This window comes from Leptidea sinapis, chromosome 1 (genome assembly GCF_905404315.1).
Source record: "Leptidea sinapis chromosome 1, ilLepSina1.1, whole genome shotgun sequence".
Lineage (NCBI taxonomy): Eukaryota > Metazoa > Arthropoda > Insecta > Lepidoptera > Pieridae > Leptidea > Leptidea sinapis.
Genome location: NC_066265.1, coordinates 31,055,095 through 31,073,373, shown reverse-complemented (window position 1 = coordinate 31,073,373; position 18,279 = coordinate 31,055,095). Strand labels below are relative to the sequence as shown.

Below are 18,279 nucleotides of genomic sequence, written 5' to 3'. Positions count from 1 at the left end.
CTGTTTGGAAATTACAATAATGTGTATTATGTAAACGTCTCGTTAGGATCACACTCATTTAGGCGAAAGATCTTTTCAAGGTGATCGGCAAATATTTGAACTTTTTGCTCATTGTTCACTGCTCATTGACCATCTGCGTCTTTAATAGGAGTTATTTGGGTAATGGGGCGTTTAAATTTTTTAGCAACCTTCCATAGAGAGTAATCTGTTGAACGGTCACCTGTTAGCTTTTGGAGATATTTGTTGGTGGAAATATCATTGAATATTTTGGGTTTCACTTTCTTTGTTAATTTATTTATATATTAATTGTTTTGTCTTTCAAATATTTCTTTGCCTTCTTTTCTCTGCAATGAGTTCTCTAATCGCTTCATTGTGTGTCCTCTGCCGCATTTATCATGGGGAGTGTTCCGAAGAGCTGTTTCACCTGATTCCTGCCGCCGAATTCCACCTTCGCACGACACGCCACATGTTAGGATATCATCCCCACCATCTGGATGTGGGGAGGTCCTCCACAGTGCGGTTTTCAAGGAGCTTTCTTCCACGTACTACAAAGCTGTGGAATCAACTTCCTTGTGCGGTGTTTCCGGGACGATACGACATGGGTACCTTCAAAAAAAAGCGCATACACCTTCCTTTAAGGCCGGCAACGCTCCTGTCATTCTTCTGGTGTTGAGAATGTGGGCGGCGGTGATCACTTGACACCAGGTGACCCGTACACTTGTTTGTCCTCCTTTTCCATAAAAAAAAATCTCTATAGGATAAGAATTGATTCTTGTTTTCAAATTTTTTTTTTTTTTTTAAGTTTTTCTTTGATTGTCTTGTCTATCGTATTAAGTGCGAACCATTATTGCAAATAAACTAAGAATGTCAGTTCTATATACCACTCAAGCTGCTGGGGCTGTTACTGAAACTGTGCACACATACGAGAATGTGGCTAAAACATTACGAGTGTCCAAGTCTGTGATACACCAAGTTGTCAAGAGGTATCAGCAGACCAGACAGTTAACGATACTAGAAGGACAGCAACGTAAACGGAAAACTGTGTCCAGAGATGACCGTTTTATCATTAATAGCGTGCTTAGAAACACAACATTGACTTTTGAGGTAAGAAAGAATCTCCAAGAAGTTCGAGGCGTTGCAGTAATCACTAAACCTGTGAGAAGAAGACTTAAATCAGCCACATAACAGCGAGTAGCTCGAGTTGATTTTGCTCGCAATCATGAAAATTAAAACGATAAATATTGCAGTCAAGTTCTATTCACAGATGAGTCTAGATTTTGCTTAAAACCAGAAAATAGATTTAAGTGTGGAGATGCCCAGGAGAGAGGTACGTCCAGTGCAACATCATTGGATATAAGAGGCATATGGTGGAAGTTCAGTTATGGTATGGGAGGTATTTTAATCGGGGTACGAAACTCTCCGTCATTAGGAATAGGACTTTAATGGCGTCACGATGCGTAACTGATATGTTTGAAGAAATTGTAGCACCATCAGCCCTTTCAAAAGGAAAGGGTTTTATTTTTATGGATGATGGTGTATTATCATGCTGAGATATGGATATCAATGTAATGTATTAGGTGGCCAGTACGCTCGCCCAACTTAAACCCCATGGAGCATGTCTGGGACAAGCTTGAAAGACATTAATTAACAAAAGAAATCCTGCTCCCGCTAGTATAAGAAAACTTAAAAATGCATTACAGGAAGAATAGATCCTTCAAGATTTTATTGACAACTTGATTAGTAGTATGCCAAGGAGATTGAAAACAGTTCGAAGAGCTACAGGGGGCAAAACTTAGTATAGACTACTTATATCCCACGTTAGGACCCTTGCTAAACTTTATGAAAAAAACAGAATGTTATACCTAATGTTGCATACAAAAATGTTTGGTTCCTGTTAATTTTATCTTTACCTTAATGTTGGTTGATTATGCTAGAATAAGGAAACAAAAACAAATATCGCGAGAAATGAAGATTGCAAAACTATAAAACTTTCCTCGTTATAATATTAGTTGAGATCACGGACTAGTAAAAAATAAGGACTCCGTGTCACCTTACATAACAGTGTAGCACCAAAACAAGCCGATTAACGTGTAAACCTAACCTAGCCCCACGCACACTTACACTTACACACACTTACACTACTACAGGACGATAGGCGGCCATTATGAGAATTGTCATCGGCTGTGACAGATCAGTTTGCGTCTCAATAAAATAATTTAAAAATGCCGTCGTGCGTTGTGAAAAAGTGTAAAAACGATACTATATAAGTATTTGTGGCCATATATGATTATTTAAGGGAGAAAACATTATGTAACTAGTATCCCCCGTAACCACACACACACTAGCATAACGGTGCTTCACTTGCTCACGGCGCGGAGTCCTTCCTATTTTACTCGTCCGTGGTTGAGATGAATAAAACATCGAGCTTTCCTGCAGCGACGCTGTTTTTTTTTATTTTTTATAATTTTCAATTTCATAATTATGTTGTACCTAGTGTTGAGCAAGTTAATCATTACTTCATCAGGAATAAAAACAGTAGAGCGGGGCTGAAAGTGCCAATTTTGACAAATTCCTAGATAAATCGGTTAAGACGAATGCTACGAGGATGACGCAGATAGTTTTTAGAACAACCCTCTTGTAAACAATAGGTATAATAAAAGAAAAGAATTTAAATTTTTTAAAAAGGAACTATGCCAATATGAGTAGGTGTGTAATTTATTCATTTATTAGCGATTTCGCAGCAAATTGAAAATCGTCGGTGTTATGAAAATTTTCGTTTCTTACGACTTTCGATGGCATTTAAGTCAACAACAAAGTTATGATAGCGATTGGCCTTTAAGGACAAAGAACCTCCTCGTGCCACTGTTTACAACTGTTTTGAATTTTATACGTGGTTGCAGTAATTTCAAAGATGATCTGCGTGACGGACGGCCTTTACGGCCGTACTGAAGATAGCATCGGTGTTATAGACTGACAAAAGAGTGACTTATCAGCAGATTTGGACAAGCTTAGGCATCGGTATGAGTCGAGTGCACAAATCCTCCATGAACAATAAGCCATCAGGAAGTTTGGTGTCGCTTATAATATGTCCGTAGCCCAAAAACATCGTCGTGTTGATTGGTGCCGTGAAATAGTTGAAGATTTAACGGAGTTGACTGAAAATGATCAGATATAAGATTAAAATGTAACATTGTAAATGATATTTATGAAGAAAAAGAAGCCCACTGAGTTTCTTGCGCCCGTTCTTCTCGGATCTGAGGCATACTTTTTCTAATGGGTGGTAGTTTTGGACTTTCAATAAGTGGTTTCTTATACTATTTTTAGTAGAAATATTTGAATTTATTTTCGACGTACTTACGAGTGACGTAAACTGGATTTATTTTAATGATTCGAAACCAAAAGACAGTCCTCTCAGTAGGTGTTTTCTTTTCGAGGGCTTGGCAACTCAAGTGAAGAGATCAAAGAAAAAGTGTGTATTAGGTACTCGACAATCGTTTTAGAGGATCGAAGAACTGTTACTTCAGAGTTGACAATTGTTTGCCACTTGTCTTGAAAAGAGTTCGGGCGAAACAAGCTCGCAGTAGGATCCATCGTCACCACGAAAGGGCCTTTTCAAATACCGCCACGATATTTGTCCACGTCACACCTAGAACTACTGGGTCACCAGGGCCATGGCCAGATAGCCTCGACCTTTGCAATTTTTATTTATAATCGAAGTAAATGTTCTATGAACGCCGAGGTAGCAGTGGCTGCATTCTCATTAGAGTAACATTTTTTAAAAATTCTTTTAAATTTGATAACACATTTGATTGTACATTATCTGGGAACTTGTTGTACAAGTATATAATCCTTTTCAGAGAATAGCTACTAGGGTAATCAAATTCCTAGGTCAATAGGTCATAGTAACAGAAATCTCACTTACACCTTTAAAGAAAAGGCTACATTAAATACCATAAAATAAGATTCATTTTAAATTCAGTTGGTAACAGAGTAAAGTTCATAACAGTGATAAGTTTACAAACTATGATCTACTCGAACTTACTTATAGGGTATATTGATCTTGTACATGGTTCTACAACCTGAGAATTAAACAAGACATACCAAGATTTACAATCCGTGTGACTTGAACGGTTGGCTCTGGTTATAAGAGCAATCAGACGGAACCCGAGAGGTGCGGGTTCGAGTCCTGCATCATTCATAAATTTGATTGAAGTAATCAATATAAAAACCATTCATTTAAAGTATGTAAATAAAACAAAAACATAAGAATGTTTGTAACACATAGTTTTATATTTATAGCAATTAAGTTTTTCATCATACTAGGATGGCAATTGACACCAGGTACGAAGTTCACCAGGTGATAATGTAAATAGATTGTACATACTTAATTCTATCTCTTAAAATATATTGTCAGACACTGCTAGCCAAGCTCACCAAAATTAACACATTCCAAACAAATACTAATTTAAAAAATTCCAATGAATGTTGCTTGTTTGGTTCAAACCAAGCAAACGTTGACGCGTGAAGATAAGAGAGAACTTTTAAGAGGTGAAATGCTGAGACCGTTTTCATCCATCCAAAGTTTTACACAATCTACGAGTAAGGAATTTGATATTCGGCTACATAATGAACTAAATAAATAAACCCATGGCATATATCACAAAATAATCAGTATATTGAAGCATGTTAATAGAGTTCGGAAGTGAAGATTCCAAGTCATGAGTATATAGGCTAAAATGTATCGGACTGAGTACAGATTGGTCAAGTTTTATTATTCTACCTGACAGAAGTTTTACAATAAAGTTAGAATAGCCGGAATAGCAAGTTTATTCAATTTATATGGAAGAAAATGGAGATTGACATTGGGGGAAAAGGGGGTAATGGGAGTCACTTAAGCAAGATATATAATAAAACACACAATATCTACTTTATGTTTATTTTAATCAACTTTTAAAATATTTTAATTATTACACTATCAGTCTCAGACAGTTTAATTATCTTTGGAATCATACATTATTTAACATTCAACTTAAAAAAAACATCTTTGACCACCACTGTCCATGCCTGAGGCTAATTATAGACACTATGGGACAATGAGAGTCAGCCTAGCCTAACAATTGTCACATACGTAACCTTTTGGCGAGTCCCATCCTGTGCAACTACGTGTGCCCATAAGATCTGATCTTGCACTGTGGAAATACCTGTCTCGTCGCAGTTATAAATATTATTAGGAGTAAATTTATATTTGTCCATCAGATCTCCTAATAGTCTGTAGAAGAGTTAGACTTCTTCTTAATTGAAAGCCGTTATTCTGTTGATACTTGTAGCTTCGGGTTTCCGAATAGAAATGCCAATTCTTTTTAAAAAGCCATCGAGCCAGTCGCGTCCAGCCATTTTAGCAGTCTTGTCAAAATTGTTCGAAATTTGAAGGTCTTCTGCATACTGGTACGGTGCTTTTCTTATTTGAATCGCTGTGACTCCATAAAAAAATAGTAAATAAATATTTTATACGGTCTGCCAAAACCTTTTCTACATCTGCTGTGAATACAGGAAATCGCCCGAGACGTGGTTCTGATGAATTGTTCTTCTTTAACCGCTTTTGCAGGCTTGAAAAAGGTATATTCATGGTTTTAGCAGCACTTCTCATAGAGTGGCCTTGACTAAGATAAGAGCCTCAGCTTTTGACAGTGTTTCAGATGACCACTGAGCCTCATTTGTGGACCTGTGACGTATTTTGGCAATTCTGGAATAATAATTAATGAGAATTATTTTTTAGATATGTTACAATGATTGCGGGCAATGGGAGCCGATTATCATTGCCTGCACTGCAGTGACTCTTATTACCCGATCGTACAAAATGTGTAAAAAAAAAACCTTAATTTGCTACTAAAATACCAGAAATGGATTTTAAATCGATAATATAAGCTTAAAGACAGTCAATAATCTACTGTAAGTATTAAAATTTAATGTATTGATGTACTTACCGCTTATTTTGTGCACACGTAAAATTACATCAAATGAGCGCGAAACTGCGCTACGGCCTTCCAGTGCAAACTCTCTAGTATAATATAGTGTATTAACTATGGTGCAAACGATAGACGCGATCTGAGCGGGCGAGCGGGGTGCCGCGAGTTGTCACTTAACGAGTCATTATGGACGATATTCGTTTGTTTAGCTACTTTCGTCTAGGAACTAGAGCGCTGACCACCATTGCCTTCTGACTCTCAATGCCACTTTTTCCCCTATCATAAGCTCCTAGCAAGCACTCCTACAGTTCCATTGTAGATTTTTTTGAAGTACTGGTATTTTTATCGGCGTCTTGATTGTTGAACATATCTATTATAGATGCAACGTTGTAAGGTATTTTAATTTTAGACTGGGTTATTGTGCATGTCATTTCCCTTGTACTTATTACTTCCAATAGAAATGTAAATTTTTGGGATCTGGACCGATAGAGGGTATTGAGGAAATTATTGTATTATTTTCTATTAGATGTTTCTAAAGATTTATTCGTGTTTTCTAATGAAGTGTCACTAATTTGCCTCCACGACATAAATTATACGTATAGTATACACGACCTGACAGCCCGATAATGAGCTGAATTTGAGCTGATGGTAATTGATTCGCCCTGCCCATTCCAATGCAGTACCGCTCAGGATTCTTGAAAAACCCAAAAATTATGAGCTGCACTACAATTTCGCTCGTCACCTTGAGACATAAGATGTTCAGTCTATTTTGCCCAGTAATTTTCAGATCGAAACACAGAAATGTTTACACATTAATGCTTCAATGCAGAAATAGGCGCCCCTGTGGAACCTAGCCGGCATCGTGTGCAACGGAGCCTCCCACTGGTAAATTCCTTTTCTATTTTGCTGAAGGAATCTCCGTTAGAGATGTTCTCTCAAGTACGCAGGCTTTGTCTATATTGCTAGTATATTTTCTGTGATTAGAGCAATACAACGTTAAACTATCGTAAGACAATCCCGGAACATAACTGTCATAATAAATTTACGTTTCGTGGTGTGAGGATTTTTTTTTTTTTTGATTTTATGACCTGGTAAGGTGTGAGGATCCTGTTCGAGAAATGCGAGAGAACATTGCATATTATTGTCACTTTTTTAAGTTTTATATAACTTATTATTACCTACTCTGGTCTCTATGCTACCAGTCTCTTGCACTATTATTTAACCACTTAAATTATTATACAGTCCTGTTTTATTACACAGATCTAGTATTGTATTTCTTAAAACCTACCTACCCTTTGCAAAAACATCAATATACATAATCTATATATATAAAAATGAATTGGCTGTTCGTTAGTCTCGCTAAAACTCGAGAACGGCTGGACCGATTTGGCAAATTTATGTCTTGAATTATTTGTGGAAGTCCAGAGAAGGTTTAAAAGGTGAATAAAAAGGAAAATGCTGCTAAATTAAAGAAAAACAACAAATTTGTTTTTCCTTTGATGTGTCCATACATAATTTCTATGAGAGAATTTATTGACGCACGGTTTGACAGTTCTGCTGTGAAACAATTTCATTACGACAGCAGGGTGCATATTTTTGGAAGTAATTTTTGATGTTATGATATATTATTGACAAATTCATATCAAAACATTATTTTATTTATTATATACAGAACAACGTCTGTCGGATCAGCTAGTATAAAATATTTACCAAAAAAAAACATAAATCCACCATAGTTATCGTTTATTCCCCACATAAGGCAGATTATACAAAAATAAATTCAACCATATATCTCGTATAGCAAACAATATAATTTAATGTCTTTCAAAAGCACTTTCGTAAATATACTATTTGATTTTAGAGTGTATATTGTAAAATATTAAACAGCTAATATAACAATAATTTAATGCTTACAGATAAAAAGACACTCGTAATAAAGAGGCGGCGATATTATACTTACAGTTGAAATAACAATCATCTTTTTTTAACGAAACGTTTTTGACTAGTCGAGACAGTTATGCATTTGCGGATTCAATCATAGCGGCTGTTAATAATTTAGCAGACGCTGTCATTTCAACTATAAATATTAGAACCATAGATTATGCATTGATCTCTGCTGCGCTCCATCTAGATACCGCAGGCGTAGTCGCAAAGTGCGGCAACTAATACTACGCCCAAGTGGGCGTACTCGAGCCAATCTCGAACAATGTGTGACGTTGTACTTTCAATGTAAAATAACACGAAGCGTATATGTTACAAAATTTTATAGATGTCATTGAGTGTCAAGATGGCACGCACACAAGCATCTTTACAAATAGCCAATCCATCTACAACAAAGTTGCCGTAATAAAAAAGCTATTGTTCTCAGGTAGTACGTTATCTAGTTGAAGCGTAGCGGAGACCAATCCTTAACCTAAGATTAGAACTATATTTATTGCAAGCCGATGCTATCGACCAGGGTCTTTGCCTTGGCGATGTAGGCATTCATGGCGTCTTCCTTGGACACGCCCTTCTTGCTGGCCCAAGATTCGTATTTAGCTTTGCCCTTCAGGTCGAAAATGCCCGGTTTGCCTGAAAATAAGAAAGACAATATGAGAGATTTTTGAAATACCCGCATTTTTAAAATCTCTAAGAATTATTAAATAATCTATGTCCGAAAAGAAAAATTGGTAATATATGCGAATCTTCTGAGCTGTTAACACGTTTTTAAAGTTTAAACCAACCGTTTGTAGAACGAATCAAAGAAAGAGTACAAAAACAGAAGTATTCTTCGGATGATCGCTTGGTCTGTGTAAATTAATTTCCTTCTAGACCTTAAACTATACGAAAATTTTACTTTTTATCATAGCTTTGCTTATGTTACGGAAGACATATAATTTTTATATAGACTTTGCTTGGAATTCCTTAAAATTTCATCAGAATCGGTTACTTCGACCACGAAATTCGAAGACCATTCGAATCGATCGACCCATATAGTCATATAGAGATTCCGGATTCGACTCCCGGTAGGTGCAAACATTTAGGTAAATATGATGAATATGGATGTTTGTTTCCGAGTCATAGATGCTTATAATATGTATAATTATGTATGTTTAAATAAGTATATATATATTAATTATGTATATAGATATCTTGTACCTATAACACAGGCTATAAACCTGGTTCGGGGTAAAATAATTTGAGTCGAAGTGAAAATATATTATAACCCCCTTATTCATAATAGTCTGCTAACTTAAAGCATTGCTAATTCTCACTCTGTCTTCTTCTATTGACCTAAGTCAGAATGAGAAAAAATACTCCTAAGCGGCTGTTTAAAGTTAGCGGACCATTATGAATAAGGGGGTAAGTGTTTATTCGTTTACCGTCAAAATATTCAACACTCAACTTAGAATGTAATTCGGTGAATTTGAATATCTCACTTAACGTGTCTCTTTTTTTGTAAGCCCTTACAACGCGTATGTGAAATTTCATAAAATCGTACATAACAAAGAAACCAACTGATTTACAAGTTGTAATGGTATTTTTATTGAAATCTAAAGTCGACATACAGACAATGAGACATTATTCGTTGCTGTGCCATAACGATGAAGTAAACAATAGTATTTAAAATATAATTACAAAATGTCTACATTGTTCTTGAACGTGTTGCGAGCATTGAGACGTGCGTGTTTTTGATTATTCATATTTTTTTTATTAGATGTTAGCGAGAATTACGAATATTAACTAAGCCGAGTTAACGCTTCGCCGATTTCGCTTAAGCTTCTGACTGCCTTTTTATAACTCTCGATTGCCGGGTATCTATCCGGTGCCGACTGCTCGCTAACACAATTAGCGGCGACTGCGAAATTAGAATAGGACCGACTTTGCGCCTTATTGTGACGTCATAGCTGTCATTTATGACTTAAATAAATCAAATATTATATTTGTACAATTTAGTACTATATAACGTTTTTATTTAAATTTCATGTGAGACTATTGTTATTGACATGCAAATAAAGTTTGTTTTTGGCAAAGCGAATTTTTGTGTGACATATTTTGACAGTTGCTGACGTAAATGTTCTTATTTGAATTTACCCATGCCACATACGCTTTGGCCATCGGATATCTGGTTGTTGAGTGTCCGGTGACACAAATAGCAATCAAACGATCCCGGTTACTTCGATACGTACGAAGCTATCGCAGGTGTACAGGGGTACTTGCGCTTGGCTTGCAGACTGCATTTTTGTTAATACGATATATCACCAAATTCTTTGTCTGTTTTCATTCATTTTTATGACAATAAGGGACGAGACGAGCTGGACGTTTAGCTGATGGTAAATGATACGCCCCGCACATTACAATGCAGTGCCGCTTAGGATTCTTGATCAAACCAATAATTCCGCGCGGCACTACAACTGCGCCGTTCACCATGAGACATGTTAAATCTCATTTACCCAGTAATTTCACTAGCTACGGCGCGCTTCAGACCGAAATACAATAATGCTTACACATTACTGCTTCACGGCAGAAATACGCGCTGTAGTGGTAAACATAATCTGGCCGAAATCCTGTGCAAAGGAGCCCACTAGTGAAATAAATCATAGTCGAAGTATTAGTGAAAATTAGTTAATAATAATAATAAAACGTTATTTAGTTCTGGTCAAGTGCGAGTCAAAGTGGCACCGGAAGGGTCCCATACCATAGTACAAGATATTCAACACTATCTGCCTACTTTTCAAATTTCTCGCAAGGCGGCCATTTTGAAATTAGCCATCTTGGTTTCCTAAGTAATCCTGTTTATCCTTGACGCAATATACCCTATAAAATCTTCTATGCAACATCTTACAACTAATGTGTTAGTAATTGTACAAAAAATAATGCCTTCTCTATGGGTAGCCATTGGATTTCTTGCACTTTCTTCTCGGGGCAAAAAGGTTTTTACTTAAAAACATACCGTAAATAAAAAAATGTAATATAATGTCAATACGTTTTAGGCTACATGCTTAAAGATTATTTGAAAGGGGGATGAATGTCGGTCACCGCAACTGTTCATGAGCAGTCGATAATAATTAACCGCACGAAGAGACGCTCTAATTACTGCTACATTTATGGCGCAGTATTGGTTGTCTTACTCCAGTAGCCAATAAATTCCAATAACGGGTTCAAACGGAGCGAATTGAAATCGAATTCGCATGGATATGTTCAGACGGTTCCATTAAATCGGTCTAGAGATGTTTGCAAAATATCCTATATTATATTTTAATGATTTGGAATATTTCACAAGAAATAAGTTAAAAAGCGTAGCTTTTCAGTACCCCATAAATTACGTTAAAGAATTTGGTGATATATCGTATTAACAAAAATTCAGAGGATATTTCGGATTACAAAAATGGCGTCCAAATATATTATAGTATTACAACAGCTAATTTTATTTTGTTGACTTATATAACTAACACATATAATATAAACAAATCTAAAAATAATGATTTAATTATATGTTAACCCCCTTATTCATAATAGTCTGCTAACTTAAAGCATTGCTAATTCTCACTCTGTCTTCTTCTATTGACCTAAGTCAGAATGAGAAAAACACTCCTAAGCGGCTGCTTAAAGTTAGCGGACCATTATGAATAAGGGGGTTAGTGTTTAAATATAAAACAGCCCTAAGAACTTAGACAAGTTGAAGCGATAAATGTTAAAAGGTTTCTTTTATCGAGCCGATTTTTGTTGCTTCGATTTTGTTGAATATCTGTTTTAAGGTTCAAATCGCTTTAGCAGTAGATCACCAAAAATAACTTAATGTGAACGCGTTGTACCAGAATTAGTGTATACCGCAGGGTCAATGAATTATTCTACTTAATTAACCTTGAACATTTCGATGTCGCGTAAGGGTGATAACCGCTTAAGTATTTATTTGAACTGCCGTGACATTAATTAAGAAACGGAATACCTAATACCCGTGGAGTATACAATAAAGCACGCTAGCCTTTCTTAAATTATATATCTAACTAGCTGACCCGACAGACGTTGTTATGTATATAATAAATAAAATTATGTTTTTATATGAATTTGTCAATAATATATCATAACATCAAAAATTACTTCGTAAAATATGCACCCTGCTGTCGTAATGAAATTGTTTCACAGCAGAACTGTCATACTGCGTCAATAAATTCTCTCATAGAAATTATGTATGGACACATCAAAGGAAAAACAAATTTATTATTTTCTTTAATTTAGCAGCATTTTCCTATTTATTCACCTTTTAAACTTTCTCTGGACTTCCACAAATAATTCAAGACCTAAATTAGCCAAATCGGTCCAGCCGTTCTCGAGTTTTAGCGAGACTAACGAACAGCAATTCATTTTTATATGTATATAGACAGTTAGTAGAAACTAATTAATCCGAATCAGTACCTGCCAACATTTTAAATATAAAAAGTTTGTTTTGATACTTGTTAATTTTTAGCATAGTCTTCTAAACGAATTGTAATAAAATTTTGAATTAACATAGTTTATGACCTAGAATAGGATGTATTTTGTTTCTTTCTGCTGTTGTTTGTCATTGAAATTGCAAATTTTGCAAAACCACATCTTACGTATTTCACTTTTAATAGATTTATTTTTATATATTTATTTAACCCGGAACCAAAACAATTGCCATCTTTTTTGTCAAATCATCCTTGACATTAGAGTTGCCATGTAAAGTTTGCAAATAACTCCAGTACTAACGTGTGTTTATCTATTTAATTATTACCATTTCAAGCCAGACAAATGTGCTCGTCTTTTTTTTTATATAAAGAGACCAAACGGGCAAATGCGCAAGACTTTCCTGGCGAAAAGTTAAAAAAACCAACCGCCTATGGACATCTGCAATACCAGAGGTCCAGAAATGCGTTACTGACCTTAGACTCCTAATCGCGTGAGACTACTGCGAAAACGGAGCGTTGTCATTCAAATAGGTACTGAGTATTTGCTTACAAATCCAACACAAGCAATAAGCATGCGTCCTTTCTCGTTTACGTCATGAATCAAGTTTCCATTATGAGCAGGAAGGAAAACAGGTACTAACTAATTTGGTATAAACACGTAACCTGATCTATGGAACGACAATTATAATCCGAAATGTACCTTGCATAAGTATTCCAAAATTACGATACTCACATAGACTTTAGACTAGACACTTATCTAATGTCTCGGTAAACAAACGCAGGATTGAAGTTAATAATAAGTAATACCTAAAGTATGATAAATCATAACCTTGTCGTATACGTCGAGTCATACGTCAAGTACTTCAAAATACTGTTCTTTAGATTCTTGTTTTTTTTTTCAGTGTTTCTATGCACGGTAATCTCAAACCGAATAAGCCGATTTGAATGCGGTTTTCACTGCTTTTTAGGGTAAGCTCACATGCAGTTTTTATTTCATTTCAATCGTTAACAAAATAAATTTAGTTAAATTGAAATAATATCCGAACTCTACGCAAAATATAAAGCGATAATGTAAAATCTGTTTACACAAACACGATTTTAATACTTATCATTTTAAATAGGTTAGATATTTTACTCATTTACACCGCATGATTTCAATTAATTCAATTATCTCTTCGGAGTAATCGCTACACTTAATGCGATATGACCGTTCCCCCGCACCGTCATGCCTACTAAACGGTAGTTGAAGGGTATGATCATTCAGAAATACGTTTTCATTTCATTTTTAACCAATTAAATATTTAATACTATCACATTTCTATTGGTTTTAGATACATTATTCCCGAATTCTTCTATTGACAGAACAGCTAGTGTGTTGGGTCAGCTAATATTATATAAAAATGAATTGCTGTTCGTTAGTCTCGCTAAGACTCGACAACGGCTGGACCGATTTGGCAAATTTAGGTCTTGAATTATTTGTGGAAGTCCAGAGAAGGTTTAAAAGGTGAATAAATAGGAAAATGCTGCTAAATTAAATAAAAACAACAAATTTGTTTTTCCTTTGATGTGTCCATACATTATTTCTATGAGAGAATTTATTGACGCACGGTTTGACAGTTCTGCTGTGAAACAATTTCATTACGTCAGCAGGGTGCATATTTTAAGAAGTAATTTTTGGTGTTATGATATATTATAGACAAATTCATAGAAAAACATTATATTATTTATTATATACAGAACAACGTCTGTCGGGTCAGCTAATTAGTATTAATTACGACGGGTCAACGAACAACAGATGCTTTGGTTTTGGAAATATCTACCCAATATGCTTAACTGAATTGAATCATAAATATTATCAAATCGGGATTAGTTTATTTATCTATGAGCACATATTCACAAACTGAAACATGCAAATTGCACATCACAGTCTTTACACATGTAAATGTTGACTTATTAATTTAAAATTTGTACTACTCAGAAAGAATTTGCTTACAGGTACCCATTTAGAATCCACCTAGGAACACCAGGCAAGATAGCATCTCGCCATACCACATAGCTACCTAAAAGATTCATTCAATAACATCCTATCCAAGGAACAATTGCAACAATTAGATGTATGTGTACATAAGTAATAATAAATCCATGTGTATCATAAACTAATTCAATCAATAGGAGTATATTAGCAAAATCACCAAGAACTGAGAGAAAGCTGTGATCAGACTTATAGTCAATGAATTAAAAGTGGTAATTAATAAAACGATCTCCCCAGGAACATTATTGATCTCATGAGAGGGGTTGGGTGTCTCTTTAGCATAGATTGGAAAATGATGAAAGTAAATCTAAATTGGCCGTGTCACAGATAGTCCTGAGTCGGTGACCCATTTTCTGCACTGCACAGGAACTCTCCAATATTAAATCTATTACTATTTTGATATGTTTGTTTTGTAATTTTATCTTTTTATATTAAGTGTATCCTGTGAGTGTTTTGTGAAATAAATGTTTTTCTTTCTAAATTTGGTTGAATTGTCAACAAGGCATGTAACATGTGCCTGATTATTATTTTAATAATGTGCCTTTAAAATGAAACTGCTCAAGCACTGTCATAAGCCACAAGTTACAGGCCAGGCGACATTATTTGGGAGTTTTAATTCAGTTTAGTACAAATTCAGTCAGTACCACATTAATAATGACATCGATTTAATATTAATAATTGTAAAGGCATTTATTCCTCAAAATTGATTCCTTTTGAAGTCATTTCTTATATACTAGACACTACTACCGCTTTGGAAACAAATGGCGCTCTGAGAGAGAAGTGGGCAAGAAACTCTCCAATCAATTATTTTGCACTGCCTTTTTAATAAAATATACAATATTGTATTGTCATTGCTACTGCTATAAAATAATCATAATCTAGTCCCAGGCTGTTGGATCACTTAGATATTCAGCTGTGGTAAAATATATAACTTCAATATTTTAAAAATTGAACAGCTAAATGTTTTATACAAAGCACTTCATAAAACAAAACATTACTACATATTCTGTGTAATGTGTGGGTTTTAAAAACTTTATGTATACAATTTGTGGTGAGTATTTAATTGTATAACTTAATGTTTACAACATTGTGTGTAAAATATTTGATGGTCAAGTTTCTAAATTATACAATGCAGATAATAAAACTAATATTAAATATATATATACATCAAGTGTATGTAGAATGAGCATTACAAAATGCCTAAATACTCTGAAATAACTGAAATCTTTATATCATATATATAAATCTGAATATTTTAATAACTATAAGTTGCCTTAGTTCATAGTCACAGTAGCCACACATCATTGTAAATATAACAAGTCTTGAAGTTGCTTCTTGTATATAGTTTAGAAGAATAGTGAACACCGTGGTAATATACAACGACCTTGAAATAAAATATTTTACACTTTTAGATAAGTTTATTTGAATATTTATGCTTTGATAGTATACATGTCAGCATTAATATCTCTGGGAAAGAGTGGTCTTCTGTAATACAGATTCTGAGAACTTGAAAAATAAGTTCTTCAAATTGTATAAACTGAAATGCTTGAGAAATAGTTTTGTATTTTGAAAAAACAACCATTAAAATTTTATGTGGGACATTTAGGTTAGCTGAGTGTGTGAAAATTATATTTATACATAAGTTTTATCTCAATGCCATTTGAACTCTATGGAAATCTAGAAATTTGTATTCTAAGAGGTTAAGTGGAAAAAGTCAAATTTTAAAAAGGTTGCCTTAACTTTTTTTTCTTAGCCAAGTATAACTTTCTATTAACATGGTGTGCTATTCACCATAGCTAGTAATAGTAGCAAAAATTTAAAAATGAGAAAAGAAATAGACATGATCCAAAACCATCAATGGTTAGTTGCTCCTTGACTAAGAATAAACATACCAGCAGGGTCTGCGTCTCCAACTGTGGCCTGCTTGAAGTAGGCGTAGATCTCTAGGAGGTCTGCATCACTTGGACGTGTCTTTAGCTTCTTGGTATCTTCAGCAGCTTTGTCAAATTGCTGTAAAATACCAATATTATAGAATGATAAAAAAAAAATCTCACAACTTTTGTTCTGATTAGATTTTGTGACTAATAATTTTCAACAAGATAAATAATATGTATCAATTACTTTTTTTAAAACAAATATAATGCAACAAATGTTTATAATATTTTAGTAGGTTATATTATTTAAATGAAATTTATCATTATTTTTTAAATAAGTAAAAATAATTAAAGTGCCATTGGAAGGAATTTGGAAATTTACCTCCTAGAACTAGAAATATTATTATATAACATAATATTCTATTATGTTGAAAATCATATACTTTACTTTATTAAGTATTTAGTATTTATCTAAGCTCTTCAATATGAAGCAGGATAAGAATATATTTATAATAATTTCGTACACATTTTGACCTCTAACATCTAGATACATAATAACGAAAGTAATTAAAATAAAGACAATAATTAAAGAACTCACCTCTTGGAGAGACATGGTTACCAACAACGATATTGAACTTATTGACCTGAAATAGTTATTAAATATTACTTTTTATCGACACAAATACGAGACTTAAATAAAACGATAATCCGAATATCAAGATTGGACAAATCCGATTAGATAAAATTAAGAACCTAATTTATTAGCAAATAAATAGCTATTACTTGTAACTTACTAAATGGAAGACGTTAGACTACACGACTGTACACTTCGTGGTAGAATATGCAACTGTGAAGTGTGAAACTGTGAACTGGGCTGGAATGGAATATAAAATAATTATGCACTAAGCACTTATGGACGTGAATTGATTAAAGAAAAGTATGACGTGTTGATACTGTTGCCGGTCCGCTAAATGGTTAAAATTTAAATACTACAATAACACAATGATATTTAAAAGTAATTAATTTCTCTCCTCTTTTAATACTATAATACTTCCTCTTTTACTATAATATCATTGCAATAACACGGTACACTTAACGTTAACAGTAAATATCACATTTTAAGATCGACAAAATACAAATACATAAGTGCTTTTAAGTACTACTATAATTTCCTTGTATAGGCTTCAATTAAAATTGCATAAAAATGAAATAACAAAATAATGACTGTTTATAATTTAAATTATAACCTTGTGAAAGTTTCTAGATTCTAGTCTCTTTCAACTTTTAAAGTAGATACCTACCAAAGAGAATTTAAACACTACGTTCAGTACCTACTTGTAAAAATTCAAAACAAATTTCAAAACACAATACTGTCAAAAGTCAAATCTTCAAATTTTTTTTTGGTGTTTGACAGGGCATTTGCCCGAAAAAGTAATATGGTCCCCTTTGCAATGAACACCTACTGCTTTATTAACCGACTTTAAAAAAGGAGGAGGTTCTCAATTCGTCGGTATTTTTTTTATGTTTTTTTTCTTAAAACTTTCGACTGGGTGAACAGATTTTGATAATTATTTTTTTATTTGAAAGCTGGTGCTTCCCGTATGGTCCCGTATTTGTAATTTTGTCCAGATCTGACAATGGCATTCACGAGAAAACCATAAAAGTCTTAAATTTGCTATACGTATATGGACGACAAATTTACGAATAACTCAATATCGCGCCAACCGATTTCGATGATTCTTTTTTTAATTGGTCAGGATATACTAGGTAATTCGGTGAGGGTTTGGTTAGGTTCAGATTACTTACTTTTTTATGCTACTAGAATATTTAAGTATTTATCTACCATAATGTAGTTATGGTCAATTAATTGTCGTAGTCAAATATGATGATCAGTAGAACTCCAGTAAGGGTGCGGTCTGTGGCAGAATTTCTAACTGTCTGTTAGAAATCAAATTGCAAAGCGCTTATGTTCACTGCTGCATTGAGAAATTTAGTAT

At 34.2% G+C, this 18,279-nt stretch overlaps 1 protein-coding gene across 1 annotated transcript; it reads right to left on the bottom strand.

The window, feature by feature from the left end:
- Positions 1–7,692: 7,692 nt before the first annotated feature.
- On the bottom strand, positions 7,693–17,156 carry LOC126966721 (acyl-CoA-binding protein homolog). Its single transcript, XM_050811008.1, has 4 exons — positions 17,077–17,156; positions 16,881–16,926; positions 16,301–16,418; positions 7,693–8,537 (listed from the first exon to the last, which is right to left on the bottom strand). The coding sequence occupies exons 2-4, from the start codon at positions 16,893–16,895 to the stop codon at positions 8,398–8,400; spliced, it is 273 nt and encodes a 90-aa protein (XP_050666965.1). The 5' UTR covers positions 16,896–16,926; positions 17,077–17,156; the 3' UTR covers positions 7,693–8,397.
- Positions 17,157–18,279: the final 1,123 nt, after the last annotated feature.

Coding starts and splice junctions, on each gene's coding strand:
- LOC126966721 (XM_050811008.1), bottom strand. Junction 8,538..16,300: donor TGGAGACGCAGACCCTGCTG/GTATGTTTATTC, acceptor TCTTATTTTCAG/GCAAACCGGGCATTTTCGAC.